General features: G+C 36.4%; 1 protein-coding gene across 1 annotated transcript; it reads left to right on the top strand.

Moving 5' to 3' along the window:
• The first annotated feature begins 9,844 nt into the window (after positions 1-9,844).
• LOC133096213 (small ribosomal subunit protein uS5m-like) lies at positions 9,845-11,182 on the top strand. Its single transcript, XM_061197717.1, has one exon. It carries the CDS (start codon positions 9,852-9,854, stop codon positions 11,142-11,144), a length of 1,293 nt encoding a protein of 430 aa, XP_061053700.1. The 5' UTR covers positions 9,845-9,851; the 3' UTR covers positions 11,145-11,182.
• The last annotated feature ends 308 nt before the right edge of the window (positions 11,183-11,490 follow it).

Consider the following 11,490-nt stretch of genomic DNA (forward strand, 5'->3'; position numbering starts at 1 on the left):
TATACAATGGAGAAAAGACAGTCTCTTCAACAAGTGGTGCTGGGAAAACTGGACAGCTACATGTAAAATAATTAAATTAGAACATTCTCTAACACCATGTACAAAAATGAACTCAAAATGGATTAAAGACCTAAATGTAAGATTGGATACTATAAAACTCCTGGAAGAAAACATAGGCAGAACACTCTGACATAAATTATAGTATTGTTTTGGATCTGTCTCCTAAAGAAAAGGAAAAATAAAGAAATCGGACCTAATTAAATTTAAAAGTTTTGCACAGCAAAGAAAACTATTGACAAAACAAAAAGACAACCTAATGAATGGGAGAAAATACTTACAAATGATATGACCAATAAAGGGTTAATATCCAAAATATATAAATAGCTCATACAACAACATCAAAAAACCAAACAACTCAATTTAAAAAATGGGCAGAAAACCTAAATAGACATTTTTCAAAGAAGATACACAGATGGCCAATAGGCACATGAAAAGATGCTCAAATCATTAATCGTCAGAGTAATGTAAATCAAAACCGCAAGATATCACCTCACATCTGTCAGAATGGCTATCATCAAAAAGAACAAAAAAAACAAATGTTGGTGAGGATGCAGAGAAAAGGGAACCCACGTACACTGTTGGTGGGAATATAAATTCATGCAGTCACTGTGGAAAACAGTACGGAGACTTATCAAAAAATTAAAAAATGAACTACCATATGACTTAGCAATTCCACTCCTGGGTATATACCCCAAAACAAAAACACTAATTTGAAAAAATATATGCACCCCAATGTTCATAGCAGCATTATTTAAAATTGCCAAGATATGAAAACAAACTAAGTGTCCATCAACAGACGAATGGATAAAGAAGATGTGCTATATATACACTACAGAGCTGTTAGGCATAAGGAAGGAATATTATGAAGAATCATATATCAATAAATTTGATGTAAATGATGTGGTCAAATTCCTTGAAATACACAAATTACAATGACTGACTCAAGAAACAGAAAACCTGAGTAACATTATACCAATTTAATAAAACTGAATTCATAATTAAATCTTTACATTCCACTTCTGGAAATACAGAGCTAGAAATACTCTTTCCTATTATTTCCACTAAGCACAACTAATAACTCTGGATATTATATATAAAATGAAGATAAGATGACCCTGAAAGGTGGAGACATGAAAACAGACAAGCTAAGGAACTCAGGCCCTGAGAAATGACATGGTAATAAGAAGTTTCCTGGATTTTCTTTTTGCCTCTTATATCCCAGACTTAGTGCCAAAGAAGCCAGCAAGCCAAAAATACCAAAAGGTACAGAGCAAAAAGAATCCCAACAAAAGCCAGCTCACTCTAGGCAAAAGCAATAAAGGGGAAACCTGGTTATAAAGAGAAAAAAAAAATGTTTAGACAATATCCACTTTACTCCAGCCAAGCATCACAAAAAAAAAACCCAAAAGACTTACTCCTACCAGCAAAAGTTGAGTGAAGAACAAAACCATGCCAGGTTGGAAAGAGGTACCTCACCTCACCTATTACAGTGATGTCAGAGAAAGCCAAGAAGGGACCTAGATTATGATATCCATGAAGTGATAATGAGGCCCACTCTTACAGTGTTGGTGGATATCACACGGGGAGCATGGACCTCCTTACCCACCAGGTGGTAACAAACTACTCCTCCCATTCCCTGTGGGGTTAGTGTCAGAGGCCCAGAGGTAGACATTCACTATCACCCAGTGGTAATGAGGTCATCTCCCCTGATGCATAAATGGAAGCCACATGGGGGGAAGTAACAAAGCCCTCCTACTTTTCCCAGGCAGAATGGCATTAGTGAAGGCATTGTGGGGAGGTGGTATCTCAACTCAGTTGTCATTTGGGGAAACTGGACTTCCATCTTTCCCTGGAAATAATGGGCATTATTCCTCAACTCCTGCCCCTATCAGAATGGAGTCAGAGGAGAACAGCTAAAACAGAAAATTTAATATGGTGGAGATTCTCATAAAATACCAAATATGTCCAAGTTTCAGTGTATAATCACTCACCAACAAACAGGGAAATATCAACCTGAATGAAAACAAACAATCTAAAGGTGTCATTGAGATGATAGAGATGTTATCTGAGAAGGATTTTGAAGCATTGAAAATTATTCAATGTGCAATAACTAACATGAGAAAACAAGTGGAAAAAGTAGAAATCCTTAGCAAAGAAAGAGAAAGTCTCAACAGATAAATAGAACACAGTGATAACCAAACAGAAATGCTAGAGTTGAAAATCACAATAGCTCAAATAAGAACTAATTGGATAGACTCAACAGCAAAATGGAGAGAACAGAGGAAAGAATCAGTGAACTTGCTAACAGAATGAAAGTAACTACCTAATCTGAAACACCAAGAGAAAATGAGCTAGGAAAAAAATGAACAGAGCTTCAGAGATCATAACAAAAGATCTAATATGCATGTCACTGGAGTCCTGGAAGAAGAGCAGAAAGAGGGTGAGGCTGAAAATTTTTTCAAAGAAACAATGGCTGAAATGTTTCCAATATGGGTAAGAGACATAAACTTACAGATTCAAGGTTCTGAGTGAACAACAAACAGAATAGACCCAGAGAAATCTATCCCAAGACATATTATAGTCAAAGTTCTAAGAACTAAATACAAAGAGAAAAATCTTGAAAGGTGAAGGGAAATTAAACATTACCTAAAGGTGGAGAAAAAAAAAAAAACCAACCAATTCAAATGACAGCAGATTTATTACTAGAAACCATGGAAGCCAGAAGGAAATGAACATTTTTCAAGAGTAGAAAAAAGAAAATTATCAGTCCAGAATCCTATATCCAGTGAAGTACCCTTCAACAATTAAGGAGAAATCAAGATATTCTCAGATAAAAGTAAAGTAAGAGACTTTGTTGTCAGTAGATTTATCTTAAAAGAATGGCTAAAGGAAGTTCTTCAAACAGAAATGAAATGATAAAAAATGGAATACTGGAACATCAGGAAGGAAGAGAAAACAACAGCAAGAGTAAGAATATGGCTAAATACAATAGACTTACTTTTTTAAACTGAGTCTTCTAAGTTATATTTGAAAGTTAAAACAAATATTTCAATACTCCCTGAAGTAATTCTCAATTTATATAGAGGAAATATTTAAGATAATTATAAGTAGGAGAGAATAAAGGGCCATAAAAGGAGATTAGTGATTGTCATGGGGTATGGATGTAGACAAGAAGAGGGCAGGTTGTGACTACAAAGGGGCAGCACAGGGGAGATTTTTGTAATGATAGGATATTTCTGTATCTTGATGAGAGTAGTAGTTACACAAATATACACATGTGACAAAATTACACAGTACTATGCTGCACACTTTGTAAGCAATGTCAATTTCCTGGTATTGACACTGTACTATAATTAAGTAAGAAGATGTGACCAATATGGGAAGCTGGATGACGACTACACAGAACCTCTCTGTACTGTCTTTGCAATTTCTTGTAAATATATAATTAATTCAAAATAAAACTTTGAAACATTCTTCAAACTTTCCACTAAAAAAATGCCAGGTCCAGGTGGCTTTATATGAGCTCTACCAAATATTTAAAATAGAAAAATAATAGCAGTTGTTTGCAAAGTTTTTCAAAAAATAGAGAAGGGAACACTTCTCAATTCTTTTTATGTTTTACTCTATGCCAATACTAAAAAGAGAACAAAATTACTAATCAATATACCTTATAAATATAGATGCAAAAATTCTTTAAAATATATTAGCAGACTGAATTCAACAATATATAAAAACAATACTGTATCATGACCAAGTGGAGTTCATACTAGGAATGCAAGGTTGGTTTAACATTTGAAATTCAGCATCATTTGTCATATTAACAGAAGAAAAAAGAAAACACATATGATCATCTCAACGGATGCAGAAAAAGGCGTTTGAAAAATTTCAACACTCATTCATTATAAAAAAAATTCTCAGGGAACTAGTAATAAAAGAGTAGTCCCTCAATCTGATAAAAAGGCATCTATAAAAAAATTTATAGCTAATATCATTTTAATTATGAAAGATTATATGTCCTACCCTAAGATAAAGAACAAGATAAACATCTCTGCTTTCACTACAACCATGCAAAATTGTGCTGAAGACACAATAAGGAAGAAAAAGAAATAAAAAATTGGAAAGGAAGAAAACGATATTTATTCACAGAACCAGAAATACACATGTGGAAAATTGTGAATTATCTACCAAAATCTACTAAAATTATTAAGTGAATTTAGCAAGGTCACAGGGGTATAAGGACAATATCTGGAATCAACTGTATTTCCATATTGTAACAAAAATAATTGGAAAGCTGATTTTTAAAATGTTTTTTCAATGTCATCCACAAATATGATATACTTCATAAGTTTAACAAAATATGTACAAGATCTGTGCACTGAAAACAGTGAAACATCACTCAGAGAAATTAAGGAAGACTTAAAGATATGGAGAGATATAAAATGTTTCTGGATTGGAAGACTCAATTTTTTAAAATGCCAATTCTTCCCAAATTAATCTGTAGATTCAGTGCATTCCCAATCAAAATCCCCACAGGTTTTTTTTGTTTGTTTGTTTGTTTTGTATGTGTGGAAATTGACAAGTTGGTATTTATACAAAAAGGTAAAGCTTCTAGAACAGCCAAAACAACTTTGAAAAGAAACAAAACTTACAGTGCCTTGATTTCAAGACTTACTATATAGCTACTGCAATCAAGAGTATGGCACAGGTATAAAGATAAACATATAGACCAGTGGAATAGAACAGAGTCTAGACAGATCCACATCTATATGGTCAATTCAACTGTGACAAATGTGCCAAAGTAATACAGTGGAGAAAGATCAGTCTTTTCAACAAATGATGCTGGAACAACTAAATAGTCATATGTAAAGAACATAAATCTCAACCCCTCCCTCACACCAACTCAAAAATTAATTCAAAATGGATTATAGACCTAAACATAAAAGTTAAAACTATACACTTTCTAGAATAAATATAGAAAAAAATTTGCAATATTGAAGTAGGCAAAGATTTCTTAGAAAGAACACAGAAAACACAAAAAATTCAAAATGATAAATTAGAATTTATAAAAATTAAAACCAGTTTTCAGTACAACATAGGAAAATAAAAAGGCAGCTACGCATTGGAGACAGTGTTCTCTCTGATGAAGAAGCTGTATCCAGAATATAAAACTACTCTTAACAACTCAATAGTAGGAACACAACAACCTAATTTTTTTTAATGGAGAAAATATTTTAATAGACTTTTCACCAAAATAGATACATGAATAACCAATAAGTACATGAAAAGATATCTGACATAATTGATCATTAGAAAAATGAAAATTAAAACTACAATGAGACATTATTAAACATCCATGGAATGTCGAAAGTTAAAGATTCACAAGTGTTGATAAGTGTGTGGAACAACGTGGCGGTGTAAATTAGTACAACAATTTTGGAAAACAGTTTAGTAGTTTCTTATTAAGTTAAACATATACTTATCATACAACCCTGCAATTCCACTTGCACATATTTGTCCCAGAGAAATGAAAACATATCCACACAAAGCCTGGTACTTGGATACTCACAGCAGCTTTATTCATAATAACCCAATGCTAGAAACAACCCAAATGTTCAACAATAGATAAGCAGGTAAACACATCGAGGTATTTCCATATGATGGAATAATATTCAGTAATAACAAGGAATGATTTACTGGTGCATGCAACAACATGAATGAATGTCAAAACCATTGTGGTTAGCAAAAGAAGCTAACACAAAAGCCTACATCGCATATAAATTTATTTAGAAAAGACAAAACTAATCTATAGTGACAGAAAGCTGACTAGTGGTTGCCTGGGACTGGGGGTGGGAGATTAACTGTAAAAGGGCATAAGGGAATTTTCTGGGCAGTTGGAAATATTCTGTATCTTAATTCTGAGGGTGGTTATATGAGATAAAAGTGTCCTCAAAATATCATTGAAGTGTAACTTAAAATGGATGCATTTAACTGTTTGCAAATTTACTCTCAATTAAGGTGTAAAACTAGACAAATTTCCTAGGTTCAGATCATGCCACCTTCAGTTATGGCAACCTTAAATCAGTTACCCGTTGCTGACACTCATACTGGTCCCTCAAGTTTTCTACCCCATACAGATAAAAGCCATTGCTATTTGGTGAGAGCTACTGGTCAGACGTTTTGTCCTGTCTCTTGGATAGAGCAAGCTGACTCTGGGCACCTTCCTTCTCCTGAATCCCCTTGGTCATCTCCAACTTCAATGATCATAAACCTACCATTAGCAAAAAAAGAGTGATACAGTAGAAAGGAGCAGGAAGTATGTATATTGTGTAGCCAGGATTTAGGTATCGTGGTCCTTTCCTCTCAGTATGTAACCCATCCAAGTCATGTTAACCTATGCTAACTCCTTCCGCTTGCTTCTCTCTCTGTTGATTCAATAAACCATGTAATCTGAGAATCTTAATTCGGTCTGTGAGACTTTTCATACTCCAACCTCTAAAATAGTTTACTGGTAGCATGCTTGGGGCTACCATAGCATCAGGGTAATTTCATATCATGACAAGAGTACCACTAACTTATACTGCGAAATCCATAAATGTACAATGGGATCAACCTTATGCATTGGAATTGTCAAGACACTGGAACAAACTGTATACGTGTATCAACGAAATTTAGAGAAAAACACCTAAGTCAAAGTGGGTAAAGAATGCTAAATGGTGGAATTAAAAGAGAGTAATTTCACATACAGAGAAAAAAATACACTATTGTGACATCAAAAGGTGCCTGATGTTGGTGAGAAAAAGCCCTCAAACATCATGATAATCATTAATTCTTAAAGTCATAAGGTCAAAGTATATATTCATACTTATTAGAAGAAATAAACTCTCGGTGAGCAAGTCTGTGAAAATCTCATTTGTAACCTATTGGGATTATTCTGCTTTAAAAAGCCTTGGAGGCCTCTATCAGTTTTAGTATTTTTAGGGGAAGAAATAGCAAGAATTGCAAAATAGTTACTAGTTGTTTCTAATCAACGTTTAGGAAAATGGGTGCTGTTGCCATCCATGTATTAAGATGTTCCTTCTTCACCATGGCAATGTGGATACGTCGTTTCTTCTCCAGGTACTTCATACCACAATTTAAATGTGTATCTTTCTCCCTCCAGGTTCAAGGTCCACTTCACCACTCGTTTGCTTGCTCTGTTTTTCTTTGATTGTAGTGACACCTAACGTCAGAATCAGAGATCAGCTCAGCCTCTGTCAAGCTTCCCAACTGACGGGGCTCTTCAGATTACAGCCTCACCTTCTAGTGAAGACAGACTGCACTAGAAAAATTTGTTGGGCCATGAAAAACATGACTAAAACTGAGTTAAACTTGTTTAAAATGAAAATAGAATTAGTATTTGAAACTATATAAGAATGATACATTTTCAAAGTGGGCCTTTTCTTGAGGGAAGTCTCCCCTTTACAAAAGTGTACATTTTTGGAAAATAACTAAAATATTACATCAGTCCATCCTATTGATAAAGCATTTTCTTATTTAGTTTCTGGGTTTAGTGGGCTCATTTGAATAATAGTTATAATAATAAATAAGGGAGCTAATATTTATTGGGAATTCATCAAACAGCATTTTAAAATATTTATTTTTTCTTCCAAAAAAGAAAGCAACTCTCTATATTGTCTTATTTCCAGTAACTATAAGAAAGTCTGGTAGCCACATGTTTGGGAAGATACTATTCATTTCCTGTCCCTTTTCATGTTTTCTCTCATGTAATTTTCACAGCTCTGTAAGATGAACATTATCATTATTTCTATTTACATTAATAATTTATCCGGCTACTAATCAAGTATATGAGCTCAGACATCCTGTCCCTAGAGAAGGCGGCCAACTAGAGGCTGGCAGGAGAGGACAAATGGTCCCATGATCATTGTTCCTTAAGTGACATCGTTCTGTCATGACAATTGTTAAGGCAATGATGAAAATGTTCGAGGAAGCATTGTAAAACATGGGATTAAAATCAGTGGTCCCATTGTGAAGCATATAACAAAACAGAAAATTCCCCTTTCAAGTTCTTGCTTTCCCTCCAATCAGCACTGGAGAATCAGTTCCCCATGGTGACCCATCATGGGACCACCCTTCCAGCTGTTAGAACCTGTCTACTCCCCTTCGCTAGGGCCCCCACTCTTCACCACCATGTACGATGCCTCCCTGAGTGGGAAAAACGCAAAAGTTGCGTTCAAAAGATCTAAGTTTGAAACCAGGCTCTGTCACCGTGAGCTTGGGCAAGTCACTGAACCCATTTTAGGCTCAATTTAAAGTGCAGTAAATGGTAGCTTTCAGTTCAAGATGGCAACTTAAGCCCACATGCTTCTAAACTCTCCTTTGAATACAGTAGGGAAAAAAATTATACCTCCTTATAAACTACAGAAAGATATACTTAGCCAAACTGAAAATTCAAAGAATCTCTCTAAGACAGCTCAGGCAGGATCAACGTGAGAGAGGACTGATATGGCCATGATCTAAAATTTATAAAGGAAAGCTTTCAGGGGCATAAATGAAGGGACCCCTCCAGCAGGTTTGCAGTGGGGCCTGAAAATAAGAATAAGTCGTGGGATATTAGGAGGGAGTGAATTTCAATTTTGCTGGAATTTCCAGCAAGTGCAATAAAACTTGGATCCTTCAAACAGTGGGAGCCACAGAGGCACTCACATTGTAAATTTAGCAAAGACACTGGCTTAAGAAAGTGAGGTCACTCCCAACATTTAATATCTGGATGGACACACTTCTACAAAGGCATCTTGCCTCACATATACAGCAAGATCTGTAGTCATACACAGAGAACAATTTGAAAACAGAAAGGAGGTTTATAATTAAAAAGTGTGACTGCTAACTTTTTAACTGTAATGGAAGCAATAAGTAATAAATTCAATACTACAAGAATCAAATCAGTTAGTTAGAAAACAATCTTGAGAAATTCAGGCCTCCGAGGAAAAGGCTAAAGAGATGAAAATTATCAAGGACACACAGATAATAGTGTCTGAAATCCAATATAAACAAAACAAGTTTTCCAGAAAGAAAAAGGTGAACAGAATGAAAATCAATGACCAGCTACACAGTAATAGAAAACACTTCTAGGAACTGAATGCAGACTTGGGTATTTACTTTAAACAAATTCATCTAGTTCTAGGCAAAATTAAGGAGCAGAAATTTATACTTTACAATATCTTGATTAATATTTTTTTAATTTTAAGAATAAGCAAAAGACTCCCATAAGTATCTGGATAGAAAAATAAAGTCACATAGTAAAGAGTCGGATTGGCCTCGAATCTTTCTTCTTCACTAAACAGAAAATACTGTGTACTAAACAAGCCGAACACTAAACAACTACATCTAGAATTTACTGAACCACAAATAATTCAACATCCAAACAAACTCTCATTCCCATGAGAGTGAAAGACATTCTAGATTTACACAGATCAGTAAATATCACCCACGTACCCTTGCTCTAAAATTCCACAAAATAAAAAATCCTGATGAGAAAGATATGACAAAAGAGAAATGTCAATAAGAAATGAAACCAATGTAACTAAATGTCAAAATGGTTGAAAGTTTAATTACAAAACAAGCAAATGCTAAAAAAATTTTATCAATTAGGATGCTGTTGACTAAAAGTGACAGAAAACTCTGACTCAGCTGGCTTAAACAATACGAAAAAAAATTTTTTTTTTGTATAACAAGCCCTAAATCATGATGGTTCCAAGATTGGTTAAAACAGTGACTCTGGGTGGGTCTCCACCATGGTGGCGGCGGTGCGCGCTGCGGGAATTCTCCCTGTGCTGTGTGGCGCGTCGGCGGGTCATTTATGGTCCAGGCAGCTTTACCTAAACAGCTTTCCAACAGCTTCCATTTTGGCATTGAAGACTGTTCCCAGCAATGGCTCTTTGTCATCTCCAGGAACCAGAGACAACCGTCATTTTATCAGCTTGACCCGTGCGCTACAGACACAGTGCTGTATTTCTTCTCCCAGTAACTTGATGGGCCGACAGTATAGATTCTATAGTTTCTTCACTAAATTGACAGCAGATGAGCTGTGGAAAGGTGCCTTAGCAGAGACTGGTGCCAGAACAAGAAAAGGAAGAGGCAAAAGAACTAAGAAAAAGAAAAGAAAGGATTTGAACAGGGGTCAGATCATCAGTGAAGGGCGTTGTGGCTTCCTATGGCCTGGTCTGAATGTCCCTCTTATGAGAAATGGAGCTGTGCAGACCATTGCCCAAAGAAGCAAGGAAGAGCAGGAGAAGGTAGAGGCGGATATGGTCCGGCAGAGAGAAGAGTGGGACTGGAAAAGGAAGATGAAGTTTAAACGGGAGCGAGGATGGAGTGGAAACACATGGGGAGGCGTCAGTCTTGGCCACCCTGACCCTGGTCCCAGTGGAGAAACATATGATGATTTCGATACCAGGATACTTGAGGTGAGGAATGTTTTCAATATGACAGCAAAAGAGGGAAGAAAGAGATCAGTCCGTGTCCTGGTCGCTGTGGGGAATGGCAGAGGAGCTGCAGGTTTTGCCATTGGGAAAGCCACTGAACGGGCAGATGCTTTCAGAAAAGCAAAGAACAAGGCAGTTCACTATTTGCATTATAGAGAACGATACGAAGACCATACAATATACCATGATACTTCTTTAACATTTAAAAGGACGCATATCAAGATGAAGAAACAACCCAGAGGCTATGGCCTCCGCTGCCACCAGGCCATCATCACCATCTGCCGGCTCATTGGCATCAAAGACATGTATGCCAAGGTCTCTGGCTCCGTCAACATGCTTAACCTCACCCGGGGCCTCTTCCACGGGCTCTCCCGCCAGGAAACCCATCAACAGCTGGGTGATAAGAAGAGTCTCCACATTGTGGAATTCCGGGAGGAATGTGGCCCTCTGCCCATCGTGGTTGCCTCCCCCACGGGGGCCTTGAAGAAGGATCCGCAGCCGGAAGATGAGGTTCCAGACATCAAACTGGACTGGGAAGAAGTGAAGGCCTCACAGGGTATGAAGCGCTCTGTGTGGTCAAGTTTAAAGAGAGCCGCCACCTAGGCCTCCCTCTGGCCTGGCTCAGCCTAGCCTCTCTTGCTTCTGGCACCTGGGAGAGACTCAACCCCTCACACTTTGGATTGTCACTTTTTTTTTTTTTTTTTTCAAGGAAAGGCCAACCTTACATTTCTTTATTGACAAATAACAAATAATTATAGATTTAATTTATTGAGCATGTCGTATATACCAATTACTGTGATAGGAACTTTACATACATATCTTAGTTAAAAACTACTTTAAATATTCATTTAAGCTAGCAAATTAGGGAGGCAGGGCTTCTAGTCTGACCTAATAAAAAATAATATGCAGTCAAGTTATAGTTACTTGACTGTAGTCACACAGCTGGAAA

This window comes from Eubalaena glacialis, chromosome 8, assembly GCF_028564815.1.
Source record: "Eubalaena glacialis isolate mEubGla1 chromosome 8, mEubGla1.1.hap2.+ XY, whole genome shotgun sequence".
Lineage (NCBI taxonomy): Eukaryota > Metazoa > Chordata > Mammalia > Artiodactyla > Balaenidae > Eubalaena > Eubalaena glacialis.